The following is a 24,955-nucleotide window of genomic DNA, read 5'->3' as shown; positions in this document are numbered from 1 at the left end:
CCTACTTTTTTCATCCTACTCAACCCCTAGAGTTATAACCATATTAATAATTTGGTGGGTATTCTTTCCATTTCCCCCTTAAGTTTATATATTTAGGTCTATAACTATAGTATATGCCTAAACACACATAAACCATATACACATATTTAAACATAGACTTGTGTTTAGAGACTATATGATTGTATGCTGGTACTCTAGAGCCAGAGTGTCTAGTTTCCATTCCAGGCTATAGTCATTTACTAGATGTTTAATCTCTCTATGCCTGGACTTCCTTATCTTTGAAATGGGATCATAACAGCACCTAATTTCATAAGGTTGTTGCGAGGATTAAATGGGATAACATGTGAAAAGTCCTTAGAATACCTTTTGACACATTGTCAACACAATTAAATATTAGCTATTATTATGATGATACATTTTTGTCTGCAACTTAATTTTTATTTAATATATAGTGGAATGTAGGCAAACCTAGCTATTTTCAATGATTCTATTCTGTAGTATGAATATACCATTATTTATCCAACCATTTCTCAATTGATAAACATTTGTATTTTTTTTTGTAGTTTTTGCTATTACTAATAATGCTGCAACAAGCATCCTTCTATTGATGTCTTTATATATTTGCATTTACTTCTTAGAATCTCTTCTTAAAGTAGAGTGACTGGTTCAAGTTAGGTACAATTCCCATGGCAGGGGATATGCTGTTAAACTCACTGGGAAGTCTGATGAGGCTTAATTGCTCATGGTGTTATTACTCAATTGCTGTCCATGGAAAATGTGCCATTTTGCCCTTACACCAGCAATGTATGAGAGTGCCTGTTTCCCCACAGCTTCACTAACAGAGTGTGTTGTCAACAGTTTGGACTTCCTGCTAATCCAGAGGGGAAAAAAGTGTAGTTTTAATTTGCATTTCTCTTATTTTGACTGGGGTTGAACATCTTTTCATATGTTAAAAGACCAGTTTTATTTCTTTGGCCAACTCTCAGTTCTGGTTCTTTTTATAAATTAATATATGAGATTTAAGGTTTCAAAATGAGTCTTGAATATCAATCAGTCTAGAATGTAAACTCTGTGAAAATCAGGGCTTTCTGTCTGTTTTATTCGCTGCTGTATCCCAGGTGTCGGGGGGGAGGGGTAGGTACCTGACACATGGCAGATGCTCAAGAACTATTTGCTGAATGAATGACTGGTTGTTGCTAGTCAGTGAGTTGTTGCTAGTCATTGGCTTTAGACAAATAAATAAAAGTAATTTCGAGCTCTCCCAAGCTGAGGCTCATGTTTTTGGTTTTGTTTTTTAATTGTAGTAAAATACACAAAACATAAAATTTACTGTCTTAACCATTTTTAAGTGTACAGGTAAGTGACATTGAGTATTCACATTGTAGTGCTACCATCACTACCATCTATCCACAGAACTCTTTTTATGTTGCAAAACTTAAACTCTGTACCTATTAAACAATAACTCCCATTTCCTTCTCCTCCCAGCCCCAGGCAACCACCACTCTACTATATGTCTCTATGAATCTGACTACTCTAGAAACCTTATATACGTGGAATCATATAACATTTGTTCTTTTGTGACAAGTTTATTTAACTTTGCATAACATCTTCAAGGCTTATACATGTTGTAGCATATGTCAGAATTTTCTTTCTTTTTAAGGCTGAATAACATTCTATTATATGTACACACCACATTTTGCTTATCCATTTACCCATCAATGAACACACTTGGGTTACTTCCATGTTTAAACTATTGTGAACTTGGTTGCATAAATATCTGTTTGAGTTCTCGCTTTCACTTATTTTGGGTATATATCCAGAAGTAGAATTGCTGGATCATACGGTAATTCTATGTTTAGTTTTTTGAGGAATTGTCATACATTTTGCACAGTGGCTGTACCACTTTACATTCCCACCAACAATGCACATGGGTTTCAATTTCTCCACATTCTCATCAACACTTGCTATTTTCTTTTTTAAAAATTTTATAATAGCCATCCTAATGGGTATGAAGTTGCATCTCATTTTGATTTTTATTTGCATTTCTCTAATGACTAGTTACATTGAGCATCTTTTCATGGCTTATTGGCTATTTGTTTAACGCCTTTGGAGAAAGGTTTATTTAAGCCTTTTGCCATCCCCCCCTTTATTTTGGTTGTTGAGTTGTAAGAATTCTTTATATATTCTGTATATCAATCTCATATCAATCTCGGATATATGATTTCTAAATATTTTTTTTCCAATTCTCTAGGTTGCCTTTTTACTCTGTTAATAGTGTTTGCTACACAAAAGTTTTAAATTTTGATGAAGTCCAACTTATCCATTTTTTATTTTGTTGCCGGTACTTTTGGTGTCATACCCAAGAAATCTTGTCAAATCCAATGTCATGAAGCTTTCCTCTTATGTTTTCTTCTAACTTGTAAATGGCACTTTTTTTCCTCTCTAGGTTCAACCTATAAAGACGTCAAAATAGTGGTAGATATTTCCTTTTCTGGGCACCCTTAATATATGATTTGATCTTTTCTAGGCATTGCTAAAGAGTCAGGGCTCTGGTGATTGCATGCATCAAACTGATTGATCAGAGCACTTGGAACATAGATCTTAGGGCCTTTCATGCTTCTCAACTAGGTTCAGTTGTTTCTTAGTGATCAGAATTGATTGTTCCCTGCCATGAATGTTATTTTGTTGTTGTTGTTGTTACTTTTGAGTTTGGAGTTGTTCTGAAAGTGGAAGTTTCTAAATACATTATGAGATAACTGAGTTTTACTGTTCATATCCTAGCTTGCTAAGAAATGAAAGAAGAACTAAAATTCTGAGTTTTCTCTCATTCTGGTTTTTTGGTTTTTTTTTTTCTGGAATCTTCACTATTATCTCTGAAGACATACCTAGACTCCAGAGACATAATAATCTATAATAACCCTCTTTGTTTTCTAGACTGAGAATTAAGGAAAAATATCCTTTAAAATTTCTCTATAGTGCAATCAAAACATGTTGAAATTATTCAAAATAAACTTCACTCAAAAACTTAAGGAAAAAAACGTCGCTAACATATATACAGTAATACTTTGGACTTTGTTAAGATGCTGCAGGGTGGACTGTGGAGTTAGACAACGTCACCCCCTAGAGGTCATTGCTATGCTGTGCACCAACCTACTCACCAATTGTCTTAGACCATTCAGGTACTTTTCAATATGGAGTGTTCCAAAACTGTAAAGTAGGAGTCCAGCCATATAAATGATGTACATGGAGCCCTGTGGGAAAGTATTTGACTTGGATATGTAAGATCCAGATGTATACAGAGTATCCTTCTTAAAGAGAGCTTGAGCTTCCTAGATGGGGCTAGACTGGAGAAAGCCAATAGGGTTCCTAAGATAGCATTGCCAAGAGGAAAAAAGTATCAGCCTGAATATCAGGGTCTTGAATCTACATGGAGCAGAGATTGAGAGAACAGTGTGACACTGTGCCTGGTCTACTCTATCCAACCTCCCCCAAGGAACATGTGTGCTCTAGAATGGGGAGGGCTGTGTATGAAGGAGGAGAAGCAGGTTGGATGACCAGCTGCTCAGGACTATACCAATTTGAGCACTGACTGAAATGGTTAGTCACTGTACAAGCAGATCACTAAGAGCCAAGAGTTCTGTTGTGGGAGCTCTCTCCTAAAGAACCAACCAGCAGAAATAACCAGAGCTTCACCAATGCCTGGAGAGGAAGATCCTGAGTCTGGTAGGCCAGAGGATATTGGCTACACTGTGGTGCTTGTAGTGGAAGAACTGCAAAATACCACAGACAAAAAAATAAAAAAATTAAAAAAAAGTTAAAAACAACCAGAGAGAAAGTATATACATATTTCTTAAAAGGGAATAAAAATTAAATTGACTTCACTAGGGCAAAAAGGGAAGCCAGAAGAGAACGGCATAACTTCTTCAAATAGTTAAGAGAAAATATTATTAACCTAGAATTGTCTTCTCAGAGAAACTATCTTTAAAGTACATGGATAAAGTAAATAAATTTTCAGATTAAAAAATACTAAGAAAATTGGTCACCAGAAAACTCTTACAAATGAGACTTCTAAAGATATACTGTCCAGTACCCACTAACTACATATGACTATTAAAATTAAAATTATATATAATTAAAAATTCAGTAATTTAGTCATATTCACCACATTTCAAGTGGTTCATAAGCACACGTGGCTAGTGACTAGATATAGAATATTGCCACCATTTTGAATAGCATATTGAACAGCACTATCAAAAGAGATACCTCAAGCAGAGGAGAAAATTCCAGAACAAAAGTCTGAGGTGCAAAGTGGAAGGTCTAGTAAAAAAAATTGTAAATGTGTAAGCCTAAACAAATACTGATGATATATAATAAATCAATGTCTAAATTGGGGGGTTGAAGAAAGTACTAAATTACTTAGATATGTAAGCCAGAAAGGAAATGATTAGAATGAAAACATTCCAAGATCTTTTTAGTATTCATGTAAAGACTGAACCAAAAAATAAAATTCAACAATATACTATTTACAAGAAATGCACCTAAAACACAAGGACTCAGAAAAACTGAAAGAAAAAAAGATGTATCAGGCAAATGCTGTCCCAGACAAATCTGCTGGTAAGCTTTGCTAAAAATTGAAATGGTCTCTTTCTAATGATAAAGCTTTAATTTACCAGAATTTGAAATTTAAAATTTCAAATTCTGTGCACCTAAAAATGAAGCTTCAAAACATTTGAAGTAAAAATTGACAAAACTATAAGAAACAATTGATAAATCCACTATCATAGCAAGATATTTCAAATATATTTCTCTCGGTATTTGATAGATCAGATAAATTAAGAATATAGAAGACAAATATTACAACCATATTGATCTAATGGATTTATACAGAACACTGCACCCAATAATTGGATAGTATACATTATTTCCAAATGCCTGTGCAACGTTTGTGAATATTAACTATACAAAACACAAATCAACAGATTTTAAAGAATTTGTATTATATAGGCCCTTTCCTTGAAAAGTAGGGTCCACAGAGCAGCAGCATCACTTGAAAGCCTGTTAGAAATGTAGAAGCTCAGACCCCGCTCCAGACTGCCTGAGCCAGAGTCTGCATTTTGACAAGAGGCCTAGGGAATTCATGTGCACATTAAAGTTTGATAGGCATTAACTCAAAACATGTTTTCTAACTTCGGCGTGATTAAGTTGGGAATTAATAACAAAAATAATTTTAAAAACCCATACATTTGGAAATTAAAAACACTTCTTTAAAAAAATATTTCTTAATTTTTCAATTACAGTGCCATACAATTTTATATTAGTTTCCAGTGTACACCATAGTGATTAGACATTTGTATAACTTACGAAGTAATCATCCTGCTAAATCTAGTGCCCATCTGACACCATACATAGTTATTAACAACATTATTGATTATATTCTCTATGCTCTACTCTACATCCTCTTGACTATTTTGTAACTGCCAATTTGTACTTCTTAATCCCTTTCGCCTTTTCACCCATCTTCCCCAACCACTTCCCATCTTGAAATCATCAGTTTGTTCTTTGTATCTATAAGCTTGTTTCTGTTTTGTTTGTTTATTTTGTCTTTTAGATTCCACATATAAGTGAAATCATGTGGTATTTGTCTTTCTCTGCCCAACTTATTTCAGTTAGCATAATGCCCTCTAGGTCCATCCATGTTGTTGTAAATGGCAAGTTTTTTTTTATAGCTGAGTAATATTTCTTTGTGTATATGTTCCACACCTTCTTTATTCATTCATCTATCAACGGACAAGTGAAAAATGTTAGCTCAGTGATGGACATTTCATAGGTACTGAATAAATGTTCTCCTTCCTCATTTCAGCATTATTCTCAAGCACTAACATATTCTGGCCATTAACATTCCTATACTATTCTTGCAAGTTCATGCTGCTCCTTCGTATTTGTCCTTGTTTCTGAGTCCTTTCTCTCTTTTACATAAACCCAGGGTTATCTAATCTATAAAGCTCTGGAGACGGTGCAAAGAGCCTGAGAGACTTCTAGTGGCCTATCAAATATTTGAGATTCAGGAAAAAGTTATTGGCGCTAAAATATAAAAAGAAAAAGAAAAAATCAAAATTAATAAGTATTTAATTGAAAGTCAAAAAATCTGAACACTGTCAGGTAGCCAATTCAATTCTTACATTGTTATAAATATGTCCCCAAGTCTTAATCCACAATTCTGGAATTTAGAAAGTTCTGAAAATAGAAAAAATTTTGGATGGTTTGGGGTGAACTGATTTAGCAGCACAAACTAACCTAAAGTAACATGAAGCTATTTATGATCTGTATTTATTCCTCATAGTGTGATTATTCATTCAGTATATATGTTTTTATTCTGCAGAAATATAAATGTGTTTGATTATGGGTACTGTCTCAAACCCCTGTAGAAGTATTGTGTAAATATGGTATATGTAACTTACATACATAAAAAGATGCCCAATGTCATTAGTCATCAGGGATATGCAAATTAAGACCATTTTATACCCACTAGAACAGTTACAATAAATGAGACAGACAATAACCAATGTGTGCAAGGATATGGAGAAGTTGGAAACCTCATACTGGTGAGATTGTAAAGTGGTGAAACCACTTTGAAAAACAGTTTGGAAGTTCCTCGAAAAGTTAAGCAAAAATTCACAATACAATCCAGCAATTCTACTTTTAGTTAACTGTCCACAGAGATTAAAACATATATCCACAGAAAGACTTGCACATGGGTATTCATAGCAACATTATTTATAATAGCCCAAATCTGAAAGCAACCTAAATGTCCATCAACTGGTGAATGACTAGACAAAATGTAATATATTCATACAATGGAATACTATTCACCAATTAAAAGAAATGAACTACTGACACATAGTACATCATGGATGAACTTCAAAAACACTATATCGTTCTATTTATATGCAATGTTCAGATAAGATAAATCCATAAAGACAGAAAATAGATTAGTAATTTTTTGGATCTGGATATGGAACTTGGAACAATTGTAAATGGCAAGAGGGATTTCTTTGTTGGGGGGAATGAAAGTGTTCTAAAACTGATTTATGGTAATGGTTGCCTCGCAGTAAAGTTACTAAAAATCACTGAATTATACACTTGAAATAGGCGAATTTTATGATATATAAAATATATCTCGGTAAAGTTTTTTTAAGTGCCTTTTTGTATAAGAGATAGAAGCAATTAAAGTTATAAGAAAGAGAAGAAAAGGTCTTCCTGGTATGTTTTTCTTAATCTATCTAAACCTTAGTTTCCCAGTCTGCAAAATGTTCTCAATAATAGTACCTACTTCTCAAGGTTACTGTGAATATTAAATGAGATAAGCTTGTGAAGCATTTAGCACAATGCCTGGCACAAAGTAGGTAATGAATAAATACTAGTTGTAGAAAAAAATTTGTGTTTCAATGGAAAATGATAATCAGCTATAGCATACCCTTCAGGGCTATCAGATTCCAGCACTGTTTCTTGTCCTTTAGTTATTTTGCAACTTTTAGGAAGTTGTAGATAACAGATAAATATGTGAATTTTTTCCTGTGGAGGTAGAGATATAATTAATTTCCTCCCACCCTGTGGAAAAATCAATTTTGTCTCTATTTGAAATTCATCTAAATGTTCGTTTACTCCTTACAAATTTATGCTCTTTCGATTTTTCCCTTGGACCAGTTACAACATATGCTTGGTTCCCTAATACCATATGAGGAAAATAAAAACCTTAACACGTTCATTTTTATATCTGTATGAGAGTCATGATTTTATTTTTCCTAAAATTATCTTTTAATAGTTTTGGAAGTTCCACCAAGATGCCTAACAACTCCACCTGACAGAACCAGGTAACCTTTGTTTACCTCATGGACTGCATAAACCTAGGCACATCTTTTCTTGGTTCCCAGAGGGGAATCCAAAGAGGCAATAAACTTTGCTGACTTTATTTTTCCAAATTTAATTTTGCTTTCTACTCAACTTGTTTGTGATTTGCTTTACCAGATAAGTTATTCCTCATTGGAAATTTGGTTTTATGGTCTGACCATTTGATAATTTCTGTAAATGGATTGATAGTTTATAGATACTTTGTCCCTGCTAGATGGAAAATGAGAGAGATTCTGGTTTGTTAGTCTCTTCTGTCTGTGTATGTCTATTTTCATTTCAAATCAGTGAAAAATTCATATCCACTGGGGATAGAACAGCTCTTTCGTGTGGACCACTGAGTTTTGTAATTCTCTGGACTCAACCTATAACTAAAATTTTATAATTTAAGCTCTAAGTTCTTTCCATCTGTGTTTGTTTGTCTGTCTTTACATCTATAATTCAGAAAGACTTTTGCCTCTTATGGTGTGAAAGTGAAATATATTCTACTTCCAGATGACATTAATAAATTCAGTCATAAATTCTCTTTAAGGAGCTGTGTTCTGATTGGCTTATAGAAATAAATAAGCAATTATACGAAATGAATATTTCTCAACATTCCAGGAATAAGGAAATTGAACTTCTAATACTTTCCATATACGTGATTTAAAAAGTATTCTTATAGAAACTAATACAGTGGCTCCATAGTGTAGTGATTAGTAAGTCTGCTTTACACGCAGAAGGTCCTTGTTTCCTGCCCCAGGTGGAGTCACAGGCCGGGCCCTGGGTACATCGCCCAGGGTGCGCACTGGCTCAGTGCTGGGGAGGAGACGCCCTGCCTTCAGAGATCCAGTTCTTCAGGGGAGATGGCAACAACCGTAGGTCAGGAGTGGAAGAGGTGGGAGAGATTAAAGAGGGGGGAAAAAAAATAGAAACTGATACTGAATTGTTTTAAGAATTCAAGTTCATGTGACTTAGGCAAATTTTTTGCAAACGAGACTGGTTTAACTAATCTGGTTTAATAAAAAGTTAAAAAGTGCTATTTTCTTTGATTTGTCAGGATTAAGTATACTACAAGCTTATATTTGTATTCTACTTGAGTATGTCCTTCCAAATCCGTGCAGATTTACTGATTAAATAAGCTAGTATTCTATTTAATTTTTAAGATTATGAAAAAATATAGATTTGTGTTTAACCAAACTGATTAATTATTCTGACAGTAATTATTTTATTATTTTATGTTATCGAAAATTTAATTTCAAATGTGTTTTGTAGTATGTCTGCTTGAAGACGATTTCTAAAAAGTTTAGTAACCTAAAACTCTACATTGAGACTAAATTGCGTTAATGAATATTTATTGGATGTTTAGCTCATTTCTAAATTAAAACACTTGTTATTAAACATTTAAGTTTATATATTTTTGCTTTTTTTTCATTTTGTAATAACAGCTAACATTTACTTAGTGCGTGGTTCCACAACATTTGTAAGAATTAATCCTCAAATTAACCTTATAAAGCTAGAACTGTTAGTCTCCCTACTCTTTAGATGAGGAAACAGAGGCTCAGGGATGCTAAGAAATTTGTCAAGGTCACAGAGCTAGTAAGAAGCAGAGCTGGAAGGCGAACCCAGGTTGTCTGGCTCCAGAAAAGGTGATCTTAATGCTAAAATTATATTTTCTCTTTTGGGGCAGTATTACTACTGTTAGGCTCTGTAACCCCTTGTAAGCTCCTCCCCTGGTCTGCTAAGCCAGAGAGGAAGGAAGGAAGAAAAAGCAAAAGTAAGTCTAGAAGTTCTGCGTGTGTCCTCTTTCCTTTGAGCCAGAACTGAACCATGGGGTGTTCGCCTCCAGGAGAGGGCAGCAGAGCTCTTAGTCATGTAGTTGGAGCCTTTGGTCATAATTTCAGTCATTATTTCTTTTTAATATAACTATGATTACATTTTTCTTTTAAAATTTGAACCTAGCATCTTCCACGTTTCGACTTGGAATTCATATCACTGATCTGTTGTTTAACGGAAGTTTAATTAACATACAGATATAGTTAAACTGTAGTTTAATTAATATAACTCATAAACAGGAGTTTAGGAGTTACACAAGACTTACTGAATCTCTTTACATGATATTCTTGATATGTTCCTGGTATAGTCTTATAACAAGCTTAGGTATATTCATGATATATAAAGTCAGGATGATTATATGTTATGTCTCAATATTTTTTCTTTGTAAAGCTTATGTTCATCTGTTTTTATAAATTAGATTTGTCTTCTTGAAAATAGTTAATCATAATGCTTATAATTATTTTGTTCAAAACTTTTTTAGGGGTTGACTTCATCATCTCACTTTGCATGCCACAGAAACAACCAAATCTCCTTGTTATCTTCATAGTTTTGTAATAGATTTTTATCAGATCTTTCACTTTTGAAAATTATCAGTAAGAAGCTAGTAAAGTGAACTACAGCCATTTAAAATATTTCATCATCTCCAGATAGTTTTTTCTTGAAAATCTGACAATCAACTGCAGGCCAGAGTGCTTTGTCTTCAACAAAAGAATGTCTCAAAATTCTGTGGAAATGAGCTATGCCAAATACTTCATGGTGTAGGCTTCTGATGGCATCATTTAAACAACTTTGAACCCATACTAGTGGAATGAGTCATGATTTCTAGAACTTTTGTTGAGAAGCCAACGGGTTTATGAAACTGCTAGCCCAAGACCCAGTGGAATAAGAATTAATTACATAAGACTGAATGAACCAATAAGGGATGATTACGGTTTTTGTTTGAACTATTGTTGATGTTTTTGTAATATTCTATTTTCTGGATATTTAACAAAGCCCTTTTATCTTTCCTCTTAAGCTATCCATAACTCATAACAACTTATGAGTTATATTACAACTGCTTTTTTTAAGACTCTGCTTTTATAAACTGAAATGAAACATTTGTAAGTGATACCATTCTCCTTGCCTGATCCCTCCAAAATTTGGAAACTCTTACTGAATGGTCTTAATTTCATGACAATATAATTATAATGTTTTCATAACAATATAGTTATTGGGATAGATTTAATAAGAGTCTGCCTTCCCTTGAACCAGGGCATAGTAGGAAACATTGGTTATGCAAGCAAGGCATTGCTTGGAATGTTATAGTTAAGAATGTCACTCATTTAATCAAATATGGTCAGACACTTCTATGGAACTAAGGTCAAATTTGTGGAGCCAAATTCTTCCAAGAAAATTGGCTGGTATCCCGCTTATAGAGTTTCCACCTTCTAGGTGGGTAAGATCCCTTTCTGCCAGACCCAGGAAGTGTAGGATATTTGGGGGGACTTGAAGAAGAGAGGAATTCACCCAATGGGTCCAACAGGTGAACCCTGATGGTGAGTTCTTGGTGTGGCTACCTAGCCTCAATAAGATTTTAAAAGTCAAATTTGAGTTTTTTGAAAACTTTTAGCAAAGCAAACTTAAGAAGGCTTAAATGGCAAATTACCACTCTGTTGCACCAATGTAAATAGTGAAGCTCAATGTTATGAGACCAGCCTCATTTCGTAATGAAGAATAACCTTCCTTTGAGATTATTTTTGATCAAAAGGGAGAAGATTATAGAAAAAATATTTGTACTTCAATGAGATACTATGCATTATCTATAGAAACTTTTCTCAGTTGTCTGATTCTAGCCCTGTTCTTCGTCTTTGAACTATGTTGCGGCTCTTCTAAAATTGCAGGTAACTGATAGATAATGTCAAAGACAAAGATCAAACTATTAAGAAGATTAATTTTATTCAGCCTATTGCAATAGGAACATCACCCAACTCTGTAGTTCAGAGCACCTTGGCAGGGTGGTTTTGCCTTAGACTTTTTTTTTTGAAGTGAGAAGTAGACAAGTTATAGGAGAAATGATTTACAGTTGGGATTGTTTTGTAATAGGGGCAATCTCAGTCAGTTGAATGGGAAATGTTTACCTCCGTGTCCAGACAGTTTTAGAGGGTAAAAAATTTTAATTTCAGTTAATAGTTAATGTGACAAAGAACCAGGAGTTGGAGGATCTATGTCTGGTCTTGTCAGCAGATTCAGAAATTAGGGGAAAAGTTAGTGTTAGGCTTTGTTATAGGTAAACAAGGAAGGCATTTGTTGAGTCCTATGGAAGTCATGAGAAAGAGTGGATGGTAGGTCTTATCTAAGACATACGGGAAAAGGCAGTTCTTTGCAGTCAGTCATTTCCTGGAACACAAAAGGATGAGGATTTCAAAGAGCAAAAGACTGAGTAGATTTCTTATTCATCGCTATTTTTTGGGAATACGGGGCTTAGATAAAAGTTCAATATCTTCACTATCCAAACTCTATCTTGTCCTGTAGAGTTCAGTAGACTTTCTTCCTCCTGTGGAAAAATTGCCTCTATTTACAATTCAATACATTCAATACGATTCCATATAAATTTGTGGGTTTTTTTTTACTTATCCTTTGAACCAGTTTTAACAGCTGCCTGGTTCTGTCATATCCTATGACTTCAAACAATTCTTTAATATATATTCATTTTTTTATTTGTATGAGAGTCATGATTTTGCTTTTTTTCTGAAAATTATCTTTAAGCAATATACTCCATAGAGCTTATTCAGATTTCAGCAGTTATACATGCATTCATTTGTATATGTGTGAACAAGCCAGTTTCTGAGGGTCCCAGTGAGAGGCAAGGAAATCATGGAGCTCTGCAAAGTTCAAAAGCTGATGGTGGCCCCAGTGAAAGCTAACACCTTGAGTTTAAGAGTTATCAAATAGAATGAGATGGGAGAGTCCTTCGATAGAGATAATTCTGGATTCATAGTCCAATGCCTAGTTTTTCATATTCAAGAATTATTATTTCTGCATTCTTTGGCAATGACCTAGATATGTTAAAACATAAGATTAAGAGTTAGACAAAATTGGGTTCAAAATAGTTCTACCATTTACTTGCTGTTTGATTCTCTTGAAGAATCTTCTTTCTACTTTGATGTTCTTATCTGTTAACTGGGAATAATGTTACTATCCACTTCATAGAACTGTTGTGAGGATCAAATGAGATAATGAATTTAACAGGCTTGGCATATAGGAGGTACTCAGTAAATGGTGGCTATTTTTATTAAAATAACTTCTACGTCCAAGCCAAGGAAGGACCTAAACTTTTTAGGAAAACTGTAGAAGTCATCATGTCTCCATTTAACTGCAGACCCATTAATAGTTAAACAAGCAGAGTTCTTGCTCAACAAGGACAAATAGAATAATAGTTCACCAACTCATCCACTTCAACAGTAGATCAATGATGAAAATTACAGGTACATGTTAGTTGATGTGTTCTTTGTTTCCTTTGCAATGTTCATATTTATTTTCATGTAACTTTGTTTTATGATAAAGGCAACTCACTAAGTCTATGAATGCAATTTTATTTACAGGTTTTTATAAGGCTGTTCCTATAATTGACTTTAAAAATCAGAAAAAAAGTCTGGCAATGTGTCCAAATTTTCATCAGGAAAATATGGATAATGTAGGTACAGTATACATAGTATGCTCTTTTGCACATCCTAAGGTTCTAAGGTCATAAACGATCCCAGAGGGTCCTGAGCAGGGTTCCCACCTGAGGATGGTGAGGGCCTCCCGAAGGGCTAACAAATCCAAGTCCTTTCTTCAGGATTTCCTTTCAGTTTTACTTGTCATTAAGGACATGCTAATTCAAGATTGCTGAAATAAGGCATTTGTAAGCTAAAATTTGCATGTTACCTGAACATCCTCAGTATTCCAATCTGGCATTCTACTAAGACCCCAGAGCCTCTGGGAAAGTCACAATGCTCCTGTTTGCAGGCAGACATGGGGACTACTGGAATTTTCTCAATTTCGAGGGCTTTTATTATCAGTGCATCAGCAGCATTGACCTGAAATGGTCAAGCTGCTACTTATGCTTTTTAGTAATAAACTGCTAGCTTTGTTTCATTACCCATCATCTCGTCAATGACACCTGAATTGTTTGACTTCCTCTTCAGGATGTTGTGATCCATATTTTCATCAAAAGTAGTTTTGCTTTGTGGTTTGAGTCTCTATTTCTTATTGTTAAAGTGGGTATATATAAATTCCCCCCAAATCTGGATGTGTAGTGACATGACATGGTAATGTACTTTCAGAGTACAAGCTAAATAACTTGTAATATAATATCAAGATAAGTGTAATAAGAATATTACCTATTTAAAATTTTGGGGCATTATTCTATAACTAAAAAGACACATGCAAACTCATATTCTCTTACGTAGTATATAGTAAGCAAATCCATATGTACTTCTAGCAATGTTTGTTGCAACTTTTAATTTTGTTGTTTTTCAATTCTGTATTATCACCACTTCTTTTTTGAGCGAGACCGTATGCATGGGTTAGTAAAATATATTATGTGATCAAAACTATTTGAAAGATACTATTCTAAACCCTTTAAGTAGATTAGAAATGCTTACCCTCACAATTCTTAAATATTATGTAATAGCAACAAAATAACCAACAGAAGACTCTCCCTCCAATTTCTCACCTTGCTCATTCAAAGATTCTGGCTACCCAGATCTCTTCTATAAATGTAGTACCTATTATGTTTCATCCCAACTTCTCTTATGGGTACACCAATATGGCACCCCAGGGCATATGTCATCCTTATCATTCGTTTCCGGGCTGGCACAAATGTCGCTTTCTTAGAGAGGCCTTCCTAGCATATCTGGTTAATTTGTGGGTCATTCTCAGTCCTATTGCCCTGTTTTATTTTCTTCAGAACAATTATCAGTATATGAAATCATCTTATTTAGGTTACTTTAGAAAATCAGTCTCTTCCTGCCTGTCTTATTCATTACCATTTCCTCAGCACTTAGAAAAAGTGTTTAGTATATATGTAAAAACTTAGTAAAGATTGGATAAATGAATAAGTGAATGCTTCACTCATTCATTCATTCCATTCTGCTGTTCTTGGGACCAGATGACTGGCATTCTTATTTTTTAAAAATATAAATAACACTATTTATTATTAAATTTATTGGGATGACATTGATTAATAAAATTATATAGATTTCAAATGTACAGTTCAATAATACATCATATGTATATTGCATTGTGTTTACCACCCAAAGTTAAATTTCCTTCCGTCACCATATATTTGACCCCCTTTACCCTTATCTGTCTCCTCCCTCCCCCCCTTTCCCTCTGGTCACCACTAATCTGCACTCTCATTTAAGCCCAATGACATGCTGCATGTACATGAGCTCCACCTGTCAGCTGACCAGTAGAGGTTATCAGCTGCCCTAGCCCTGTATTTCATCTTCAGTTGCAGAAAGTGAAGCAGGGCTTTGGCTTTTAATTGCACTTCCCCACCCTTCTTCATCCCCATGTGAAATAGTCCAAGGCTCTGGGAACTACTCGTCTTAGGTGTAATGTCTGAATCCCCATCTTTTATCAAGGAGCTGTGAACTGGTCTGGCAGTGAGGGTTTTGTATGGTTAGAGATGGCAGAAGCTCTTTCTGAGCTGAAGCTGTACTGATGTTAACATCAAGGAAGCAGGAAGAGCTGACAGGTGAGTGGAGAGCTGAGATCTATGAGCCCCTCGTGAATCATCAATGGTGGAGGATAAGGGAAGACACTGATAAAAGATGAAAATATGGATCCAGGAATCAGAGAGTCAGGGAAATGGCAGTGGGGAGCAGTGGATAAGAGAATAAGCAAGAGGGAAGTGGTAGACAGAGAGAATTTTTTTGTGGGGGGGTTATTTATTTTATTTATTGTTTAACACCTTTTTTGAGATATAATTTACATACTATAAAATTCACCCATTTAAACCATAAAATTCAAAGGTTTTTAGTATAGTTACAGAGTTATGTAATCATCACCACAGTCCAATTTTAGAACATTTTTATCATCTCCCCCCAAATCCTATACCCATTAGCAGTCATTCTTCATTCACCTGCCCCTTTCCCCACTGAGTCCTAAGCAACCATCAATTTACTTTCTATATCTACATATTAGCATATTCTGGACATTTCATATAAGTGAGATTATATAATATTTGTTTATTTTTGTGATTGGCTTTTCTTAGCATGTTTCTAAGACTTATCCATGTTGTAGCATGTATCAGCGTTTCATTCCTTTTTATGGCCAAATAATATTCCATTGTGTGGATATATAACATTTTATTTATCCATTCATCAGTTGATAGGCATTTCGTTTGTTTCCACTGTTTAGCTATTTATTATGAATAGTGCTGCTATGAACATTTGAGTACAAGTTTTTATGTGGACATATGCTTTTATTTCTCTTTGGTGCATATGTAAAAATGGAATTGCTAGGTCGTGCAGGAACTCTTTGTTCAACACTTCGAGGAGTTGCCAAACTGTTTTTCAAAATGTCTGCACCATTTTGCATTCTACTGGGGAACTATTGCTCTTTTCTGAGAGAGTTGGTGATGGTTCTATTTAAGCCCAGGGAGGGCTGGAGCAGGGATCACAGGCACGTGTGAAACTGTGTGTGCAGATTGGAGCAGAGGAACAGGGTCTGGGCTGGTTAGTTGAAGTTGAGGAAAACCAGACACCGGAGTGTGCTGGCATTTTAGAATTCGACTCCTAGGTGTTCCAGAGGACAATGACTGTGATGATGGAGGAGGCCAAGAAAAGCAGGTAGAGGCGGAAGAGGAAGGTGTCCATCATGTGGCTGAACTGCACCCACAGGTCAGTTAGCTGGGCCCTTGTCAATCTTGAGCCCCTATTTAGCTCTGCCTCTCTGGGTCCCAGCTCCTTCTCTACTGACTCGCTCAGCTCTTTCAGGCCTGTGGAGAGGACAGAGACTCAGCCATGAAGTGGGAGAGAGGCAGGATTAGAGAAGAGAAGGGTTGGGGAATTTAAGAGAGTGTGGGTAGTGCTGACTTCCCTTACCAGGCAGGTGAGTGGGAGTGAGGGCTGGGCCCACATTCTCCTTCCAGAGTATAGTGGGGCAACATTTCCTTGGGCTGGTGCAGTAGAGGAGCAGAGAGTAGAGCCACTGAGGCATGGGTGGGGGCTGAGTGGTGGCCAGGTGCAGCAGGTAGGTGAGGAAGATGGTCTCCAGCAGGCTGAGCACCATCAGTGACAGGCACAGAGCAAAGTAGATACCTGGTGTGGGGGTAGGGAGCACTCCTGAGTGAGGTAGGTCCAAAGGAACCACTCCCTTCCCCTTTCTACTGTCTCCCACAGAGAACTCTTTCTATGATGAGTTCTTTCTTCTTTTTGCCTTATTTGCTCAGCAGGTCTAGCCAGGTCACCCACCCACCCCGCCTCCTTTTTTTTTCACATTTCCCAACATTTGGGGTAGGGATACATACTGATGAGAGGGGTGCCCCTGGCAGGGAGTAGTTTATTCGTCATGATCAGGAAGACATTGTAGCCCAGCAGAAGAGTAATCTTAAATGGGGCACGATTCTTGCTTTCTGCTGGCAGGTAGAAGCTGAGGGCATCAATGGCAACCAGAAAGCTACTGGGCACCAGAAGGTTTATGATGTAGAGTCTGGGCCTGCGCCTGATGGCCACCTGGTAGGGAGGAGAGAACAGAGAGCCAGGTGGAGCTAGGACTAAAGGGAGACCTACGATTAGTTCCAGCCCCTTCCTTCCTTGGTGTCCTCATCCCAACAGGGGCTCTTTCTGTGGCTGGATGATGAGGAGCAGTTTTCATATGACTGACAAGACTCCCCCATAACTGCTAAAGAAAACCTAGGCAGAGCTGGCAGGTTCAGGGAGAGGGGCTGCTTTGAGGAACTTGGGAGAGAAGAGGGCTTGTGAGGGTTATAGTATCCAGAGGCTTTCTAATCCTGGGGCAAAAACCGAGAGGCTCTGGAACTTAGAAGATTCCCATAATGGAGATCCAGGAGACAGACAGCCATGCCAGAATCTCTATCCTTACATAGAACATTATCTGGTCAAAAAGACTGGAGCCCACAGACATCTTCAGGGTGGCCTTGTTGATGCCAAGGGACTCCCACTCCCCTTGTGTGCGAACGATGTTGAGTGAGGTGTCTGCTATCTCCCACACTTCCTTGTCCATGCCCAACACCATGTTTTCCACTGCAGGGGAAATAAACATTCCTTCAATACATATCTGTTCAACATCTGTTCTACGCAGGGCTCAGAGCAATGAATTAGAGAACTATTTCAGCTACCTTTCCCAAATTGCCCTATACCATCACTTGTTTGCTGCTCAATTGCCTCCTTTGTTTCCAGGTTTTCTCAGGAAGTCTTGTCCTTACCTAAGTTCCCCACCTCAACATCCATACACCTCCAATTATCAAATTCTCCACGTCTCTTTTTATGCATTTTTTAAAAATGACTTTGCTTATGTGTGCTTTTTGGCTGTCCCACTGGTTGATTTTATTTTACCCCATTCCAGAAGCCCCACTGCCACTCACCTGTGTAGAGAAAAGAGCCAAAGGTGAGTGTGCAGTTCTGCTGGTCAAAGGGGAAGTAGAAGATGTCCAGGCTACAGATGCTGGTTACCCGCATTGTTTTGTTATACGCAATGTGACCACTATTAGTCACATATGCAGAGAGGCCTTCTGGGGTCTGATCCACATTCATGCTAGGTGGCGGGAGAAAAGGGAGGCAAATGCTCTGCGTTTCATACCAGTTTAAGTTTCTTTCTTAAGATGGAACTTCTCAATGTTGTTCTTTATGGCCACTCTGCCATTGTTTGTGTCCACCACTTTTCCATTTCTAGGGGAGAAGCTGATGAGCTATGATTATACTCCTCTCTGAAATAAGTTTTTAGTGGCCACTTGGAACGAGATTGTCCTGTACTACCCTAGCCTTCCCTCCAGCTTTTCCCAGCCCTGATACCCACAATTCCTTGATGAAGATGTCTGGGAGCCACAGGTTCTCAGTAGTCACAGTGAGTTTGTTGATATGACCACATTCTTCTGGGTCCTAGCTGATAAATGGGTTATTCCAGGTCTAGAGCACAGGGCACAGAGGGATGGTTATGACTGAAACCTGGAGCTAGTTTATGTCAGCATCTTTTGCCTTTCCATTCCCTTAAAAATATATACATTTGTATGTATTTTTTTTCTAAATATATGTACTATGGTATACAATAAAACTTAAAGCATTCCAGAAAGTTATAATATAAAAAGCAATCTTCTCCCTCCTCAATTCACTCCAACTCAGTCCATATTCCCAATTATTAATAGTTTCTTATGTATCATTCTAGAAAAAAATTAATACATATTTTATCATTCATTATTATTTGCACAGATAGAATCATACAATGTACATTGTTATACATGTTGCTTTTTTTAACCTCATTTTCTTCTGAACTCTGATTCTTCTTCTCATCCTGGTGATAATTCCCCCACTCCGGCCCCCACCACCGCCCCAGCTAACATAGTCTTATTGGCTTTCACTTTCCACTCAGAGAAATATTAAGCTGGGGGCTGGATGCATTTGGGCCCTGAAGCTTCCTTAGAAGCTTCCAATTCTGCTGCCCTCCTTCTTGTATTTTCCATCTATGTCTTTCAAAGTTGATTGGCAGCCTAGACAACTATTTGTCCCTGGCATTGATTCCCATTCTGGTTGAATGTGTTCATTCCCTCGGGCACTGTTAATTTCAATAAATGTGATTTTTTTTTTTTTTTTTGCAAACAAAGCCAGAAAAAAGGGGGAAGGAGAAAGATAGAAAAAAGTTGAACTTACATACCAAGTTTAACCACAGAAATGATGTCAGGAGCTGAAGTTGGGCATCCTGATAAAAAACAAATTCCCCACTCAAGATTATTAATGCCAAGAAATCAGGTCCTAGTCTACCTCCTGCCTTTGTTTCCTAAGTGGTCCCATGTGACAGTTCAGCTTTTTAATCACAAGTCCCAAAAGGTAGGTCAGAAAACTGTGGGTTGCATGGAAATTGTAGGAGACAAACATCATGGGGGCCCAGTGGGAATATGTTTTTTTTATAGAATATTCCCATAAGGCAGGACAAATGTTCTCTGCAGAAATGTCATGGCAATAGTCCTTTTCACATCTCTTTACCCCAAAGGATGAACATCTAACTTGTACAAAATCCATTCAGGGGACTCATTGCTCACCACTGGACCAACGCAATGTTGAGTTAACAGGGTAAAAACCTTGCTCCCCTACAACCCAGACTACTCTACCCAGCAAAGCTATTATTTAGAATTGAAGGACAGATGAAGAGCTTCCCAGACAAGAGGAAACTAAAAGAGTTCATCACCATCAAATCAGTATTACAAGAAATGTTGAAGGGACTTCAAGAAGAAGGAGGAGGAGGAGAAGTAGGAAGAGGAAGAGGAGGAGGAGAAGGAGAAGAAGAAGAAGAAGAAGGAGAAGGAGAAGGAGAAGGAGAAGAAGGAGAAGAAGAAATAAAAAATATGAATAATAAAATGGCAATAACTAGGAACAATTACTTTAAGTGTAAATGGATTAAATGCTTCAATCAAAAGACATAAGGTGGCTGAATGGATAAGAAAACAAGACCATCATATATGCTATCTACAAGAGACTCACTCCAGATTGAAAGACACACATAGTCTAAAAGTAAAGAGGTAGGAAAAGATATTTTATGAAAGTGGAAACAAACAAACAAACAAATCTGGGTAGTAATACTTATTCCAAACAAAATAAACTTTAAAACAAAGGTTATAATAAGAGACAAAAGACCCAGTAATTCCACTTCTGGGTATTTATTCAAAGAAACCCAAAACGCTAATGTGAAAAGACATCCATATGTTCATTGCAGCATTATTTACAATAACCAAGACACGGAAGCAACCTAAGTGTCCATCAATAGATGAATAGATAAAGAAGAGGTTGTACATATATACAATGGAAGATTACCCAGTCATAAAAAAGAATGGAATCTTGCCATCCGCAGCTACATGGATGGACCTGGAGGGTATTATGCTAAGTGAATTAAGTCAGAGAAAGACAAATACCATAGAATTTAGTTATATGTGGAATCAAAAAAATAAAAAAATAAATGAACAAACAAAACAGAAACAAATTCATAGATACAGAGAATATTTTGATGGTTGCCAGATGGGGGGCAGGGTTGGAGGAATGGATGAAAAAGGGGAAGAGATTAAGAAGTACAAATTGGTATTTACAAAATAGTCACTGGGATGGAAAGTATAGCATAGGGAATATAGTCAATAATATTGTAATAACTATGTATTATAATAACTATGCATTACAATATGTATATGTTATCCGATGGTTACTAGACTTATCAGAGTGATTACTTCATAAGTTCAATAAATGTCTAATCACTATGTTGTACACCTGAAACTAATATAATATTGTATCCTAATTATAATTGAAAAATTAAAAAGAAAAATTAAAAAAAGACTTTATGTTCCTTATTAGCAGTCTATGGAAAGAACTCACCACTTCCAGGATGGCCGACAGAGTAAAGGAGATGTTGACCTGAGTGGGGATGCTGTGGTTGATGACTGGACGGAAGACCTTCTGGTTAAATATAGCCTGGAAAGCAGCAAGGTCCACCCCATGCTGGTCAAAGCCTGAGCAGTTGATGGTGAAACTGTTTGCCCTTCCTGTGGAGAACAGAGACCTTGTGAGATAGAAATAGGGCTTTTGTGTTTCCTAAGTGAGAGGAGTGCCAGCGCTGGGGCTAAGAGCCTCTCTGCAGAGAAAGAAAATGTAGACATGGGGCAAGGCATGTGAGCCCCTCCTTCTTGGGTCAAGACTCTCAACGGCCAAGCTCTTCCTGCCAGGGTCAGGGAGAGCGGGTTGGTCTGGTAGGCAAATGGTGGAAGTTGATGTGGAGAGCCGACCTTTCAGGGCTCAGAGTTCAGACCTTTCTTCCTGTGCCTTTGCTCCCATGTAAAGCCTACCCAAATTTATATGCAAACAATCCCTCTATTCCTTCCATAGTTGTAACCTTTAGAAGCACTTAAAGGTCTGGCTCTTGTCTGACCATGCTTTTTTCTCTCTAGCTCTATTATGATTCTTCCTCATAGTCCTTGACCAAAATTTTCCTAAAATTTTGTTTCTCAATTTTCCCTTCCCACATCCATGTTTTCTCATTTCCTGAAAGAAAAAGTTTGAAGAGAAGTAAACATGAGTGTGATGTGAAATATGTGAAAACTTAAAGAAGCGTATTCAATGTGAATTTATTGACTACCTGTGTGCTGTGCTCTGCGCCCTTCTCAAATTCAGTGAATTCCTCTAAGATCTGTGGGAGTCATTTTTATCATCATTTTGAGAAGATCTCATTGATCATCCACCACGTGGTTGGTGAAGCTATACAATAAAATGTAAAAGCCCTTCTGGCCACCTCACCTGCACCACAAGCCCAGATGGCTCTGTGCTTATTTCTGTAACTATAGCCCAGCAAGTTCTTTCCCATGCCTCTTCCACTATCTCCCCATACCAGTTAACTCATAAGATACATCTCCAAACTAAGGAGAAAGATATTCCAGGGGAAGCAAATATTGTCCTTTTCCCTCCACATCACTTCTACAAGATCTTCCCATGTGAGATGGGAAAGGAGTTATGTGATTGTCAACAGTACCAAGCTACCCAGTTCACAGTTACTACATCTTGGTAGAAAGAAAAAGTTAGACATTATAGAGGGGTGGAATCAGAGAGATGGTAAAATGGTAGGACAGACAATTTGATAGATGCCTATGCAGGAAAATGAGAGAGAGGCTGTGTGTACTGCTCAAGTGAAATGGGGTTTTCATCTGTCCTCAAAGGAAACCAAAACATAGATACTACAGAGAAAGGAAATGCTTAACCCAGCTATTTTAGACACGCTGTGGTTCTGAAGAATGAGAGGACTTCTGGATTTTGTCCAGAACAGCATTTCCATTTCCCCTCTATTTTTTCCCATCTTACCTTGAAGCAGAAGGTTGAAATCGAGGCAGAGGAGGAGTCCCCCGCCAAGCAGGCTACCCCCCTTTCATCCTTCTCTTCTGGATTCTTCTCTTGGGACTCACCAGGAGCCCCTAAACCCTTGAGCTTAAAGGAACTCAGACCACACCTTGGTTCCTGGTTTTGAATATTGCTTATGACAGGTGACCACTCCCTGGTGACAGGCTGTGGCCAGAGAGGTCACAGCAGAGTGTCCTGCTTTGCCCTGTCCAGATATACCTTCCAGGCTCCAGGCAGAGAGGAAGTTAGGCTAAGACTAAGGGAAAAGTGCCTGTTTCTCAGCCTTGTCTAGATGCATTCCAAGTACTTTTCAGGGAAAATGGTGACTCGGAAATGGGGCAGGTGAGGCCATTGATAAAGGCCTTATCAGGATCTTCCAGAAGTAACTGTGCCTCAGAGAAAGCGCATGGACCACTGGGAAAGGGATGGTTGTGCGGGGACATCCGCTCCTTTCGCAAAGCAAGAACATGTAATTATTGTGTCGCCGACCTAGAAACCTTTATCCTACTGAGGACATTAGGGATTATTGGGTTAAGAAGCTTGACTGAGAAGTTAAGCTCCTTTTTCATGACTTAAACTCAACTAACAGAACTCTGTCTCCACAGCTGGCACCATAGTATTGATATGCATCATCCCTTGTTTGCACTATTGAATAGCTTCTTCATCAGGTTTCCTCTATCTAATTTTCCCCCAGTCTAATCCTTCATTTTGCCTTTCTTCTAAAACAGAACTCTCCTGCTTTCCCTTTCTTATTTAATGTCTCTAAAGGCCTACAGCCCTGATACCACCAGGAAATGTGTGTGAGTAGGAAATCACTCACACCTATACTCACACCTGCACTCGCACCCTCTCACCCCTCTGGAGGTGTGTGTGTGTGTGTGTGTGTGTGTGTGCATGTGTGTGTGTGTTTAAAAGCTTCCCGGATTGTTCCGATTCATACTCACTTCATTGATAATAGAAGTGTTGGAGAGGCCAGAGAGCCACAGGAGCTCTTAATCTCTGTGGGTGGGAGTAAAAACACTTTGGAAAACAATGTATTATTATCCCTTAAAATAGGAGATGTACATAGCATAAGACCCAGTAATTCTGCTACTAGGTATATATTCTAGCATTGCACTGCTAGCCCCATGTGGCTATTAAAATTTAAATTAACTAAAATGAAAAATTTGGTTTCCCAGTCATGATAGCCATATTTCAAGTGTTGTAGCTTCAGTATTAGTGCAGAATTATGTAATGGAATCCTATGAGGCAAAGAGCTGAGTTAACTTCACTTTACCCACCAACATGGTTAAATCTCAAAAGCATAATGTCAAATGATAAAAATAAGCTGCAAAATATATATACTATGATCTTATATAGCATGTGTGCATATTCTAAAGTATACATATTTAAACAACATATTGTTTAAAATGTGTGCATATGTAGTAACTAAACCAAAAAGTAAGAGAATAATAAATACAAAATTCAGAACAATTATTACCTACCTGGAGGAAAGAGAGATGGATGTGCTTGGGAAGGTCCTTCTGGAACACTTCGAAGACATTAGTAGTTGCAGATGGGGGATGTAGAAGGACTTTAACTTTTCACTTTACATTGTTATAAATTTTAAAGTATTTTCTCCATGGGCACATTTTGAAAACAGTTATATTGCGGTATAATTGACATAAAACAAACTGTTTTAAAAGACTACACTTTGACAAGTTTTGACATTTGTATACTCCTGTGAAACCATCATCACGATCAAGATAATGAACATTCCATCATCCTTCAAAATTTTCTTTGTGTCCCTTTATAATCTCTTTCTCCTGCCCCTGCCCTTCCCTCCAATCCTCATTATGATCCTCAGGTAACCACTAATCTGTTACTATGCATTACTTTTACATTTCCTAGAATTCTTGCATCCTACCTTCCTTCTTTATAGACTTATTTAAATCTATATATTCCCCTTGAAATATTTATCTCCTACAATTTGATATGTGCTTCTTTCAATTCTAGGGATTTAAAAAATACAATTAATTATTTTTTTGAACTATGCGTTATTTAGAAACATACTTTTTAATCTATGAATGTGGAAAAGGGTAGTTTTTTGTTATTAATTTCTAGTTTATTTGTGACTAAAGAAGCAGCAGAGAAATTAGTTAAAAGTAAGAACTTTAAAGCTAGAC

The 24,955-nt window shown here is 37.0% G+C and overlaps 1 protein-coding gene across 1 annotated transcript; it reads right to left on the bottom strand.

Moving 5' to 3' along the window:
* Window positions 1-16,484: 16,484 nt before the first annotated feature.
* On the bottom strand, window positions 16,485-24,333 carry LOC102889878 (5-hydroxytryptamine receptor 3C-like). Its single transcript, XM_015599858.1, is given in 10 exon segments — window positions 16,485-16,687; window positions 16,794-17,009; window positions 17,219-17,423; window positions 17,794-17,954; window positions 18,296-18,465; window positions 18,727-18,836; window positions 19,579-19,623; window positions 21,282-21,448; window positions 22,755-22,807; window positions 24,275-24,333. Coding segments are annotated over 10 exon segments (1,389 nt in total).
* Between the last annotated feature and the right edge of the window lie 622 nt (window positions 24,334-24,955).

The sequence above is a fragment of the Pteropus alecto genome, unplaced genomic scaffold, assembly GCF_000325575.1.
Source record: "Pteropus alecto unplaced genomic scaffold, ASM32557v1 scaffold88, whole genome shotgun sequence".
In the NCBI taxonomy this organism is placed as follows: Eukaryota; Metazoa; Chordata; class Mammalia; order Chiroptera; family Pteropodidae; genus Pteropus; species Pteropus alecto.
The sequence above is the reverse complement of the archived record's forward strand: the minus strand, read 5'-3'. Positions and strand labels throughout refer to the sequence as shown.